The 14,796-nt window shown below is 35.0% G+C and overlaps 1 protein-coding gene and 1 pseudogene across 2 annotated transcripts; one reads left to right on the top strand and one right to left on the bottom strand.

The window, feature by feature from the left end:
* Positions 1-232: 232 nt before the first annotated feature.
* On the bottom strand, positions 233-6,760 carry LOC121758982 (pentatricopeptide repeat-containing protein At1g76280-like). 2 transcript variants are annotated; one of them, XM_042154462.1, is made up of 14 exons: positions 6,617-6,760; positions 6,451-6,514; positions 6,116-6,173; positions 5,762-5,943; positions 5,415-5,522; positions 5,066-5,248; positions 4,334-4,843; positions 3,966-4,061; positions 3,698-3,871; positions 3,131-3,358; positions 2,636-2,779; positions 2,370-2,558; positions 1,515-1,634; positions 233-1,061 (listed from the first exon to the last, which is right to left on the bottom strand). In XM_042154462.1, exons 1-14 carry the CDS (start codon positions 6,628-6,630, stop codon positions 663-665), a joined length of 2,469 nt encoding a protein of 822 aa, XP_042010396.1. In that variant the 5' UTR covers positions 6,631-6,760; the 3' UTR covers positions 233-662. The 2 variants fall into 2 exon arrangements, with proteins under 2 accessions (XP_042010396.1, XP_042010397.1); XM_042154463.1 differs by having other exon boundaries at positions 5,762-6,005; positions 6,617-6,636.
* Positions 6,761-9,812: 3,052 nt separating this feature from the next.
* Positions 9,813-14,002, top strand: LOC121757758 (annotated as a pseudogene).
* The last annotated feature ends 794 nt before the right edge of the window (positions 14,003-14,796 follow it).

The raw sequence follows: 14,796 nt of genomic DNA, 5'->3' as shown, positions 1-14,796 counted from the left end.
GACAAACGACATTTTCATCTAAAAATAGTGAAAAAATTATGAAATGATATTATGTCATAGTTTAAGGACTATAAATATAAATTATTTTCCAATGACCACCGATGCGCAAATAAAATACTCAGTTCACTCTATTAATAAAACTAGCAAAGAGATTATCTTTGCATCCTTGATTTGATACTATATGAAATTAAAATGTTGCAAAACACATTTTTTACTTTTGAAGTGCATAAGATTACGAATAAATAGACTTGTACATATTAGAAAATAAATGTATCAAAATAATAAACAAAGTGAGGCAACCATTTCGGCAGAAGGAAGCAAATGCTCATCTTTGCCTCTATGATATACAAAATGAGTTAGAGAGCTGCAGAAACTACTTTTGCTTACTGCAGACATGTAGGTTTTGTTAGTTGAAGAGTTTAATGGTCTAAAACAGCGCGGTCTAGTCTGTCGGGAAGATCAGGCATATCGGGAGTACCAAGTGCATCCACTCAATTCCCAGGAGCCTTATCCTCTAATTCTACAGATGCAACTTGTATTATGTGTACCTGATTGTTTATGCGGAATCTCACCCAATGCAGAAAGATACAAATCCCCTTCTCTGTGATTTACAGAACGAGCCGGGCGCACATATATTCACCAAAGAGAAGCTCAATATTCTGTTAGCCACTGAGCCTAGCTGTATAATTACTGGAAAGCCTCTTTGCCCAAGGACTTTGGTCTGGTAACCAAGATGGTGGCGACACAAGAATGGCGTACCATCTTAAATTCAGCAGGGAAACGACAAGATCGGGCAAGTCTTTGAAAACCCCAACTATCTCTGATTCAGCATCCGACTCCTCATCCAGTATTAGATTCTCATACTTCAACTTGTACTCTTCGAGAATATCATCTTCTTCAGAAATCATTCTCAAACTCATGACTTGCAACGCTTCCATGGCAGTGCTGTGAAAGCCATTATCTGCATATGCAGAGAAGACATGGCGGCAGGTCGATGGATCTGGTCGGATTTTCAGCCGGTGCATCTTCTCTACAATCAGCTCGAGCACGCCAATTTTTCCCTGACAATTTAACTTTACAGGTTTAGAACAACCAATAAACAACTTGTTTTTGAGGTACTATTCAGCTTTTGAATGACTTTCAGACAATCCAATTCATGCTTGGCCCAGAAATCCAGAAAGCTCCTCTTCTCATCTTATAGCAAATTATCATGCTGGCATTCTAAATATTATTGAAGGTGTTCATCAAATTCTAAATATTATTGGAGGTGTTCATCCAGAACCTGTATATATGGATGGACGAAAATTCATGTTCCATAAAATTAGTAGGCCATGATCCACGGCCACCAAGTTCAGCAACAATAATGTCATATTCAAACAAAAGCAACAGAAGAACATTCACTAGATATTGTTACGTGATACTATTTCTTTATAGTCAGTCAACTCCTGATTACACTATATAAGTACTATTTCATCTATGCTATAAAACCACAAACTGGAACACAAGTAAATTACCTTTTGACTAGCTATTTTTAGAATAGCATCGTACAACAACAGATCGGGTTGAATTGCTTCTGAGATCGCCAGATCGAGTAGTCTAAATGCCTCATTGAATGCTTCACTCCTCGACAGGATCTGACACGAATAATGGTTTTTTGTAAGATCGTAAACTAAAATATTTCATCTACCATTCACAGGTCCCACTTGCCCAAACGAGATGGTTACACACAGACAATAAATGTCCATACTATATATGTATGTATACTCTACATTCTGGATAACAAACTAAGAATAAAAGCTAATAAGCTATTTGTCCAAGTAATATGTAAGCCAGACCTAGCAGAAAAAACTAAGTCAGCACCAAAAGACCACCATCTGAAATTAAAAAACAAATGCTAGATCTGCTGCAACAAACATGAAGAACTGTAAGCGCGTACAAAACTTATAAACGGGTTGCTTTCACGCCTTAAAATGGCTAATGCATGTGTAAGACCTCCCAATGGATACCTAGACCAAAATAATATTAGAGTGCCGCATCTTGCTGTCAAGTTCAATGCACGAGATTCTTCATTTAATATAAGAGATTGGTTTTGATATCCATAACTTGCGCTCAAAAGTATTTGCATGGAATTAGTGGTCTCACAAAATACATGAGGGTATTCTCCCTATAGAAAGGAAAATTTTAAATGTAACAATGAATTATTTGAGAATTCACCATAGAGAAAATGATGCCACCAAAAAGTGGAATACAAAAGTTTTGAAATGTAAAATCAGAATCAACAAGAAAAGGGCAAAGTAATTCCAACACTTATATTTCAATAGCACACATTCAACAAAACTTTTGGATGAAAATAGAGCATGGGAGAATACCTTCACCAGGCCTGTATAGATTACCACATTCATAGGTAAGCCATCACGAATCATCCTTGAGATCAGGGCACAAGCAGATGTATAGCAATTTATAATGCTACAACAGTCAATCATGATACCATAAGTTGAAAGATTTGGTAAGAGTCCACACAAAATCATTTTCTTGAATATCTCAATTGCCATGTGACTCTAAAAATGAAAATGAAAATCTATTATCAGTACTCTTGACACACATTTATATGAGAAAGCATCAAACACTGACATACTTCCTTAGCCTCAACAAGAGAGTGCAAAAAAGTGTTATAAATCTGTACTCCAAGATTTGTATTTCTATATACACACTGCTCCTCTGCAACGCGTATGTACTGGATCAGCTCATTGACCATTTTCTCCCTACCAAGAGCTTTCAGCTGCAGAAACCAGGAAATTGTAAATAGTTAGGAATTCCATTGGAGTCAGCAAAATTATGGTCCACAGATGCAACACTAGATCTACAGAAGGATAATTCTCTATTCTCAGTATTCAAGTTCAAAACTTGAAACTCCTAAACAGAAAACAGTGGCAGGCCAGCCTGTCAGAATATACTTTTGAACTCTTATAACACCACAAACTTCTGCTATAAACTTTGACGCTCTGAATAGAGAGGATATGTCATCAAGTATTACTTATCCAATGTAGACTTTATAAATGAGGAAAATTGTTTGCTTCCTAGTTCAGAATTGTGCTGAAACTACCAAGAATCTTAATGATGCAACACTTACCAGGTTTTGCAGTGAAAAGAGATTGTGCTGGATGCCATGCCTCGTCATATCCATTTCTATGGCCTTTATCCTTTTAGCAGCATCAGCTTGTGATACAAGATTTGGATCGTCATAAGGTGCATTGACGCTGCCAAATAATGAAAACAACAGCTCATATGTTCTGATATCTGGCTTAAGATTCTTATATTTCATTCGGGCCCATACCCTAATAGCTCTTTCAGGTTTATCCTGCAACATTATAGGCCACGTATAAGCAGAGACGAGGTTTTGGCAGCCCAAAAATAGAAAATCTTCATCAGGATACTCCAAACATGAATTAAGGAAATAAATTAAGAAAACAAGAGTTACTGATTTCCCTACAATCTATCTAGTATGGATTTTTCATTTTGAAAAAATCCCATTAGCTGGCTAAGAAACACTGAACAACGGGTATTTGTTTAATTGCTTTGATGCAATCAATGTGATACTAAAACACATTCTACAATACTTTAGTGATGTTAGATTCATAGGCCAGGTCAATTTTCAATTGCATGATACTGATATGAATGCAGTACGGGGTCTACTCACCACTGTATCACATGCTTTCAGGAACTCATTGAAAATATTGACATGATTACATTTTGAAACTTGATCCAGGAATGTTTCAGCCAAGTCCAGTTGCAAACCCCTACTGCAGCTAACAGATAGTGCAGCAAGAGTAGAATCAGAAGGCTTCATATTTTTCTGTCTCATGATATTTAACTGCAAAAGGCATGAAAATGCATGTATAATCATAAATCAACTATAAATTCCACTACCCAGCCTCTAAAAGACATAACTGCAAAGATTATTTTACCACTTCCACGCCATCATGAAATGTCTTCACAGAAACCAATGCTCTTATGTAGCCATTATAAGTACGAGAAGATGGTTCCAAGCCAAGAACTCGCATCTGAAAAGAGGAAATAAGCAGAAAACCATGGGTCAACTATCAACCATATTTCTTTTACTTTTTTCCTATTTACTACCACATTCGCTCCCTTCCTATCTCCTATGAGGAATGCTTCACAGCTGACAGCACTACATACATATACTTAGAGAGAACCACTGGAGAATACTCTAAGTAATTCACACTATTCAGTGTTTATTTCGAAAGATTACTCTCTTATATAACAAATTACATAAGACCTCTTGACTACAGATCAAGTAACAAACTTGTCATACCTGTAACATTAATTGCTCAGCAAACATAATATTCCGAGAATGAGCACAAGAGGAAATGATGTCATCGAAGGAGCACATTAATAATTTCATGACAGGTCCAGAGAAAGGCTGCTCTGATAAGCTTATACCAGCATGTGCAACTCCTGTCTCTTGCATTCCAAATCTAGCCCCCTTAGTCGAATCATTTTCCTTGTTATACACAGGACTATAAGATACAGAAGTATCACTACTCCTAGTGTATCGATCCCGTGCCAAATCGTCGCTGAAAGGGATAGGAACATCCAATCTTGAAATACACAACATTTGCTCATAAGTTGCTGTGGTACTAAATTTATGCTGGGAAGCTGCAGCAACCATTTTCTGCAACGCCATATAAGCAGACTCTAAATCTTTCAACCTTGTGAAAGCCCATACGAACTTCCGAAGAGTTATAATGCTCAGAGAATAGTACTTAATACAATCCTTCCAAATTTCATGAACTGCTGAGAGGTTCTGCTGCAAGACTGCAAGCTGATAAAAAGACATTTAAAAATAGTTTAAGCTTCCTACTTAATCACAATTGAATCCCAACATAATTTAGTTTATGTCCCTCCAATTAACATTTCAAACTAATAATATCCCACCATAATAATCCCAACATAATTATGTTACTAAAAAAAAATAATCCAGTAAATGCAGCATTGCTTACGTTGTAAAGCACTTGCCAACAAAATATAGTAGGATTCTGCATACCTTGAGAAGCTGAGAGTACGTAATAATGTCTTTGAGCATTCCTTCTTGCTCCATCAAATACAAGACTTCATTAGCATGATTTAAGCTATTCATTTGAACGGAGGCTTTTAACAAACAATTATACACTTGTAAAGTTGGACATATTTCCGCATGTGCCCTTTGAATGCTCAGTATACTGAATGCCTGATGTTTTGGAAAATAAGAAGATATTATCCAGCTCATCAAAGAAATTCATGCAATTTCTATGACCTTATTGCGATGTAAAACTGATTAGATGATTCTGTATGAAGTGAAACACAACCAAAAGATGGACATGAAACAACAGGGGAAGAGTACAACATGTGAATACCTCATCTAAATAGTCACCTTTACAGAGAGCCTTAATTGTAAATAAATAACATTTTTCACTCAATTTCACATCCTTCTCCACCATAAGTTTCCAAGTTTCCATTGCAAACTGCAGAGGAAGATACATCAGTTTTCAATATGTTGAACCAGGTGATAATCCATCACACCATCCTCCCACCGTTCAGCATAAACACAGGCATCTTGTATTTCTTTCTATATACCAGATCTTTTTTTGGTTAATCACTTTTGGATCATAACAGTGAGAGACATAAGAAATGTCTCAAGAACTCGAGAAAGGCAGAAATAAAGGAGATGGGAAACACAAAGCATCAGAGAGAAGATTCCTACCAATGGATCAGGTGCCCTTGCACAAAACTGAAGGATAGGAAGGAAAGAATGCACTTCCGATGCTCGATCTCCACTACCAAGCTCAGAAAGTAGATTAGAAGCTCTACTTCTTTGTCCCGAGTGAAGTGCATTAATAACTTCCTCCCCTAATTTTCTCGCAATCGGTTTTGTCAGCAGATATCCTTCACCGCCCAGATTTGCCATTAATAAAACCTTTTACTATACTTTCTGTAATGCAGTACAGCTGAGAAATGACAAAAAGACTTCTACTTTTGAGCATAGCTCAAGTGCTCAACACCATATGTATTCATCTTTGCAATCGTTTAAAAAAAATCAAGTATAACCGTCTCTTACCATCATTAGAGGTCCCAAAAAACCTCCCTCCTTGGACAAAGCCATCCTCCTTCTTCCCCTGTTAACGATTACTTTATATAGTTAAGCAGTGTTGAACAAGATGATCACTGCAGTTACATTTCACATTTAAATAAGTTGAACATCTTTCTTCAGCTATCAAGCTTCCATCAATCCACTTTCTTGGCCTAGGAATTGGATTCTAAAAAAATACCAACTTATATTAACTGAATCCAAACACAATAATCTTAACCTAATTAAAATTTTCCAATTTCTCTAAATAAATAATATCCAAAAATTACATTAAATTGCTAAAAATGTTAGATGAAAAAACGTACTATAGTATCAAATGCTTTCCATTCTCGAAACGAATTGTTCGTGCATTTTAGTCGGAAAACCAGCCTGTTCAATTCAATTCCAGTAAGCATAAATTGGAAAAATCAATAGAAATAAATAGCAATTCGATTTTTGACTGGGCAGAAACCTCCAGGAACGACGGCTCACCTCTTCACCAACATCGCCGGAGCTTCTGCGGCCGAACCGCTGCCGCGTCAATACTTCAATTTTCGGAGAGCGCTGTAGTATCTTTACCAGCAGCAGTGTTCAGGTGGGCTGCGATTTTCTAAAGAAATGGGCCGTTAGGTGAAGGCCCATTATGTGGTGCCGACTAATTGGGTTTTTCCACTAAATTAACTTGGATATTGTAATGCTGATTCAATGCTGTATATATAGTTTTATTACCCGTGTTTCACAATGAAAAATGTACTTTCTGGTTAATTTTAATCATTTTAAATTCACAATGGATTATTTAGCACCTAAACTGACACATTTTTTTTCATTTTAGACGTCTCATAAAAATAGTTTATTTTCTATTTTTATCATTTCTTCTCTCTAGTAAATAAAATGATACAAAATTAATGTATTTGCAGATAAATATTTGTACTTTTTTTCGGTTTAACCACATGTATACCGAATTCGTCTTTGACGGAATCCGACTAATCCTGCTCTATCAAGTTTTCAGATTTAGGCCAAAAGTCTCCCAGTGGGTGGCAAACTCGTGACCTCAAGGTCACCACAGCTCCACGCTGCCATATTTGTACTTATTTTAATTAAACAAAAGTTATCCAAATACCTCAATTAAAATACTCCTTCCGTCCTTGAAAATTTATCACTTATTTTCATTTTCGTTCGTCCCTAAAAATTTGTCACCTTTCACTTTTACCATTTTTTGTGGTGGACTACACTTTCCACTAACACTCTCATTTTAATATAAAACCAATATATTAGAGTATGGCTCAGATATTATTAACTTTTCCAATCCATTTTCTATTATATTTCTTAAAACTTGTGTCGGATCAAACGACAATAAACTACCATTTTTATGTTAGGATTCTGAATCCTAACTTTTCTTAGATATTCTTTTTTCCTGTTTTAGGAATCTTACATATTTAATGCAATATGATATGATTTTATTATCATTATTATTATTAAATAATTACAATGTTTTATAAATAATTTAAAATTATAAATCATAACACTACTTAATTTCAGTATAATAATAACTAATTAAATTATCTTAATTATAACTATATTATTATAATATTTATATATAACTATTATTATCATAATAATAATTAATAATTTATCAAATAATTAAAATATAATTATACAATATAAATTATATAATAATAAATAATTATTATTTTATAAATTAATAATCAATAAAGTCGTAGTGAAATTTTAAATTACAAATTTATTCAATTATAATATCCGTAAATATAATAATTATAATAATAATTATATTTATTATTATAATCGTTTATGATCATGAGTAAATGATTATAATACTCATGTAACTATAATTATAATTATATTATTATATATTATGATGAATAATCCATATTTAAACTATCCATCATAATAATAAATATAATAATATAATTATTATCATTTTTAGTTAATAATTTATTAATAATTTATATTATTATTTTTTGTTATAAATAAAAAATAATTATTATATATTTAGTTTGGTGTTTAAATCAAATACTATAAATTTAAAATCTTGATATTTTCCAAACACAGAAAAGGAAAGTTATTAAGAATCATATTACCGTGATTCATTTTCTCAGGAATCATTTCCGTGCCAATTTTACTTTCCCGTCAACCAAAGTAATGTTTTAACTTTTAAAGTACTCTTTCCCAATATATTTATTTATTTATAACTTTCATCATGAGTGTCTTAATAATTAGTAGTTGTAATTTAATTGCTCAAGTATATTCCTCTTGAATAGAGTAAAAAATCCGTGGTCCGGCATTGACCATATACTCCTTTTATTTAGTACTCTTCGCCAACAGTGCGTTATAATACTAATTTTTCTTAAATTACTAACTTATTAACTCATCAATGCATTATATTAAAATGTCCACATAGTGTATTAAAATATCAACTAAGTTTATGTTGACATTTAATGTCGTTCGTGTTGATATTTTTAATATACTGCTTTAATGAGTAGTTAGCAGAGTTAGCAACTTAAGAAAGTTAGTAATGAATCACGCCTCCCCTTCACCATATATTAGTTTAATAATATATGAATGAAATTCTTTTTGTATATATGTCATATGTGTATGCAAATTTTGAATGAAAGTGGGTATATGAATGAAATTTTCTCTTAATGGTCTGAAACGACATGGGAAAATTAGTCTTGTCTCTATCTCAGTTGGTCAGTTCAGATAATTTCATGGAATCATTCCCAAAGACTTAGTTTTGTACCTTGTGAGAAATATCCGGCAGACTGAGTTTTTTCTTTCTTTTTATAAGCACGGAAGACTTGGTTTAAATTCTAGTTTGACGTTGTTACATATATATGTAGTTATAATATCATAGAATTATATTTTTCCTCTATGTACACATTGCACTAATATCATCCGCGGCTACCTTTTTTTTTAAAAAATATTACCAGCCGTTCCTTGATACTGATATAATATCGTTAAAATACTTTTACACTTTTTAAGAACTTTTTGACTAAAATATTACTCCACCCATCCACGATTTATAATCCCACTTTAATTCAATGTAAATTTTAAGAAATGTGAATAAAAATGATGATAAAAGTTAATCGATTTTAAGTCCCACTTTTATACTACTACTACAACTACTATTAATTTTATAATAGAATGTGGTCGTAACTAAAACTATTGATCTCTTTATATTATACTCCGTTAGTGAGGCAACAAGCTCATATGGCGAACCCTACTGGGAAACTTGTTATATACTACTACGTAAATTAACTTGTCAATCCTTAAGCATTCAAGACTAAGTGTAATGTATGAGACTAACAACTCTCCAATTAATAAGTAGTAATCGTTAGCTAATGATTAATTAACATTTTCAGCTTCTAATGTCGTCGTAAATGCAAACGACACGCTTCTTCATATTTCACTGTCTTGCAGTTGCATGTATTACTAAATTCATGATATCCACTTTCAACTATATATATATATATATATATATAGTACTATAATTCATGAGTATATTAATTAATTTAGCTAAGTTTAATTTGCATCCACACTGAGGAATCATCGCGGAATTGATCTTATTTGGTTTCTTAAGTTATCACACATTCTATAAAGAGGCAATCTCCACCTTTTGCAAGAAAAGAAAAGCAGATTAATTCCACTTAAACACAACAAAAAACCATATATGTCGCTCACTCAAAATGTATTTTTCAGCCCTTTAGTAGAATTTTCTCATACAAAACTTAGCAACAAAAGCAAACTCGCTAATCCAATTTTTGGGAACGAAAAGCTCAAGTCAAAGACAAGAAGAAGTGGTAAGTTGGGTGTTAGCTATAATGGCTATCCCTTCTTCACCCGTCCCCGCCACCCTCTTGAATCTGAACTGCCATTTGAGGCAGAGTCGGGTGGCGGGATAGGGATTGATAGCTTCTTTCAAGGGAAGAACATTTTCATTACCGGTGGAACTGGTCTTCTTGGAAAAAGTACGATACTCTTTCTTTTCAAATTAAATCGTTCCTTATCGAATGTTTTTTTAAACTAAACGAAACATGATAATGATGCAGCTCTAATCGAAAATCTATTGAGATCCACATCTCTGGGAAAAATCTACTTACTAGTTAAGGCGAGTGATAACGAGGCTGCGCTTCATAGACTATCGAACGAGGTATGTTTTCTCTTTAATTTATTTATTTATCCTTACATTATCATCATACTAGCTAATTTGCTGATTTTATTTTTTCTTAGATTATGAACTCGGAGTTATTTGTATGTTTACGAAAAAGTATGGGAGCACATACGAAGAATATGTGAAATCTAAGGTGATACCAGTGGTTGGAAATATTTGTGAACCAAATCTTGGAATGGATATAAATTCAGAAAACAAAATTATGGAGGAAGTGGATGTGATAGTTGAATCTGCAGCTAGCACAACATTTTATGACAGGTTGTTAACATACATCAAATTTTTTTTTAAAAAAATACATTTCTTGACAAATTCTTATCTTTAATTCTTTATATGTATAGGTACGATTTTCTACTTGATATAAACGTGAATGCGCCTCTACGGCTAATGAGGTTCGCCAAGAATTGCAAAAATCTCAGACTTTTTGTGCATATGTCCACTGGTATGTATGTGCCCAAATTTATTTAGAATATGATTATGCCTATATATGAAGCATGTGGCTAAATTAGTAAGAATATGCAGCATATGTTAATGGAAGAAGAGACGGGATAATCTACGAGAAGCCGTTGATGATGGGAGAGAATGGGAGAAAGCATGATGAGATATGTTCCTCCTTGTTTCCTCTAGATCCGGCCGATGAGATGAACTTGGCTTTGAAAGCCTGCATAGCCTCGACCGGTCGTGACACTACAAAAGAACTCAAGAGGCTCGGCCTAGAAAGGTACTTATGATGCGAAGAGAAAATAGTTTAAATGAAATAAAAAAAAATCTTATTGTTCTGGATCCGTCACTGCCTGCAGGGCTGCATACTATGGATGGTACAACGCGTATCATATGACTAAGGCAATGGGAGAAATGGTCCTTAACGAAACTAGACAAGACGTCTCATTGCTTATTTTGAGGCCATCCGTCATCGAGAGCTGCTATAAAGAGCCTGTTCATGGATGGATACAAGGAAATAGGTAAGTGCATTTCTTCTCTTTTTATTCATGCTACAAATTAAAATGTCATAATTTAAAATTGTGAGTTGATTAATTTAATTATGGCTATCAGAATGTATTATCCGGTGATTATTTCTTATGGGAAAGGACAACTTCCTGCTTATCTGGCTGATCCTGCCTTACATACCGACATTGTAAGCAATACATATTCAAGTAATTAAGACAATCTGATTATATGTAATTATACTAACATATAAATGTATAAATGCATATAGGTTCCAGTAGACATGGTGGCAAATACAACGATTGCAGCTATTGCTAAGCATGGAATTTTGAACAGGGCAGGAGTGAATGTGTATGATAGGAGTAAAGGCTGACGAACAAGAATATAATATAGAATCTGGAATCAGAAATGCTCGGCTTTATTGAAAGAAACTGAATAACAAAACAAGAAAGGGAAATCCTCCGCAGAGGCCTAATCCTCACGAAGGAAGCCTACGAGAAAAACTCGTCCAATAATGATCTCTCCAAGATGATCTCTCTATTAGGAGACTCTCTCTATATATAGGCAATTCTAGTGCTAAAATAAAGGAAACCGAATAACAATTATTTGAAAAGCATAAAAATTGGAATCAGCTCTCTCCCTTAATCTTCTCCACATGCTTCCTCCTTTCTCTCTGCCGGCCCAACCATCTTTCTCTCTCCCCCTCCCCCAATCCGTATCAACTGCCTCACCCTCAAAACAGCCTTGCCCTCAAGGCTGAGGTCTAAATCTGGACCCTAAGTACTTCGTCTGGTGGAGGTTCAAACTCATACTTTTGGGTAGTAGCCAGAGCATTGAACCATAGAAGATGGCCAACTATATGAAGGAATAATAGCATGGCCTGATGGGAGAATGGAGCGTCAACTGCTGCATATGGGGGGTCCGGAAGGGAAACTATCGACTGCATAGACTGGTGGGCAGCAGCCAAAACTAAACCACGCAAAGGCTGAAGCTGAATATTGGAGCTGGAGGACAACCGTGGTGTTGACACCATGGTTGTTGTAGGCGGACCAGAAGAAACCAAGAGTTTGGCATGGTCTGCAGCAGCCGCAGGATCACAATGTTGCAACAGAGGCATGACGGAAGGCTGAAACTGTGGCATAATAGTGCACGAGGACAGCAGCGGTGCTGTCATTGGTGCTAGTGTAGGTGGAGTTGCTGGTGTAGGAGTTGTTGGATTAGAGGGCAGCATTGGGGCTGTCACCGTGGGTAGGATAGCCGCAGTATTATTGTTGGGTGTGGGAAAAGGTCCTCCGATGTGCAGCAAGGGAAGCTCGAAACTCACATATGAAGTCGTCTAACTTAGCACTCAAAACCTCGATTTGATCTGTCCTCCTTTGGGACCGCCACTTCAACTCTGCTACAGCCTTCTCCAATCCGTCCAATCGCGTATCCGTCCTGGAATTCACCATCGTTCACCGCACTAATTGATAGGAGTAAAGGCTGACGAACAAGAATATAATATAGAATCTGGAATCAGAAATGCTCGGCTTTATTGAAAGAAACTGAATAGCAAAACAAGAAAGGGAAATCCTCCGCAGAGGCCTAATCCTCACGAAGGAGGCCTACGAGAAAAACTCGTCCAATAATGATCTCTCCAAGATGATCTCTCTATTAGGAGACTCTCTATATATAGGCAATTCTAGTGCTAAAATAAAGGAAACCGAATAACAAATATTTGAAAAGCATAAAAATAGGAATCAGCTCTCTCCCTTAATCTTCTCCACCTGCTTCCTCCTTTCTCTCTGCCGGCCCAACCATCTTTCTCTCTCCCCCTCCCCCAATCCGTATCAGTGTACCATGTGACAACTGACTTTGTGAATCCTTTAAGATTCAATGGAATGTTCGAATATATTTATGAGCATTTTAGTGCAAATCCTTTAGTTGAAACTGGATATGTGAGTGAAATGAAGTTGTTCGACCAATTTTGTAACTTGTCCGAATACTTGAGAGAGCGAAATGCAGTAGTTGGTGCGGAAGCGAAGGTTCGGAAACAAAACAAAGCAAGGGTTGCTTATGCAGAGCAACTTTGCAAGATGTACGAGTTTCTAGAATTCTTCAAAGCCAGGTATATGATTAATATAAGTATTCACTCCTTCTGCCATTACTGTACAAGTTTTTTCTTTTTGTTTCGTCCATCAATACTTATCAAATTTATTTTTTAAGTACTCCCTCCGTCCCATAGCAGATGTCACACTTTCCTTTTTAGTTTTTCGCACAAAAGATGTCACATTTTCATTATTAGAAAAAGTTCTCTTTCACATAAATATAAAAACTATATTTTCTCTCTCCATTTAACAAACAAAACAAAACCTCCTAAAATCATGTGTCATCCCACAAGTGTAACATCTTATGATAATGAACCTCATATTCCACTAACTTTTTTCTACTAACTTTCTTCTGCATTTTTTAAAATCTGAGTCGGGTCAACATGCATCTAATGGCGGATGGAGGGAGTAGTATGCAATTATTTAGCCTGAGAATATTTTATATATTAGTTTGTGGTGGCATTATCAATGAGTGTGTTTGTATGTGGGTGCAGGTTCCATTGTGGCAATACTCGGGTGTTGTTGGAGGAGATGTCGGAAGAGGAGCGAGCTACGTTTGAAGTGGATGCAACAATGATAGATTGGAATAAGTATTTTGTCGACATTCATATTCTGGGATTGAGAAAGCATGTGATCAACGACACGATGCTGTCTGTCTAAGAAGATACCATATTTTTATCCGACTTATCACTTATCGCCATTTGCCAGAAAACTGGATTGCAGTCTTTATTCCAAATTTCTTCAAGGAATCTTCCATGGACTTTTCTTGTGATATGTGTATTTCTTTTCCAGATTGAATCACTTGGATTCCAAGAAAATATTTTATGATTCTCAATTTGATCATTTCAAATTATTCTATAACTATTTGTTTGAATTTTTTCACCATCCATTTGTTAGTACCCATATACATAAGATTATATGCATAAAATGCAAACAATCATAATATTATGATTTTATTTATTCACATAAAAAGAATGCTCATTAGTACTTTGATGAAAACCATTTTTGGAAGAATATCAATCAATCCTAGCTTAGAGCTTGCTTAAGCCCATATATAGCTTTCTTGAGTCCATACATTTTGGCTTATTTTCCATCAACTCAAAAACCTCTTCAACAAATACCTCTTCCTGATCTAACTCACCATTTAGACACAGTAAGTTGAAATACTTGAAGCTCTAGCTATGTTGCAAGAGCAAGAACAACACAGACTGTCTCTATTCTCATCTTGGCCTTATAGTTTTGAATGCTTTCATCTTCATTTGTTTTGTAAATGTATTTCAATCCAATAACTTTACGTGTTGGTCTATATACAATTACTCTCATGTTTTGTTCTTCTATATCATAGCAATTTCTTTCTCCATGGCTTTTCTCTAAATATCTTCATTATATGCAGCTTAAAAAATTTGAGGCTCACTAATATAAAGAGCAAATTAGGATACTTTATGGATGTCTAG

Source organism: Salvia splendens, chromosome 12, assembly GCF_004379255.2.
Source record: "Salvia splendens isolate huo1 chromosome 12, SspV2, whole genome shotgun sequence".
In the NCBI taxonomy this organism is placed as follows: Eukaryota; Viridiplantae; Streptophyta; class Magnoliopsida; order Lamiales; family Lamiaceae; genus Salvia; species Salvia splendens.
Note: the sequence above shows the minus strand (reverse complement) of the source record. Positions and strands in the feature narration are given on the sequence as shown.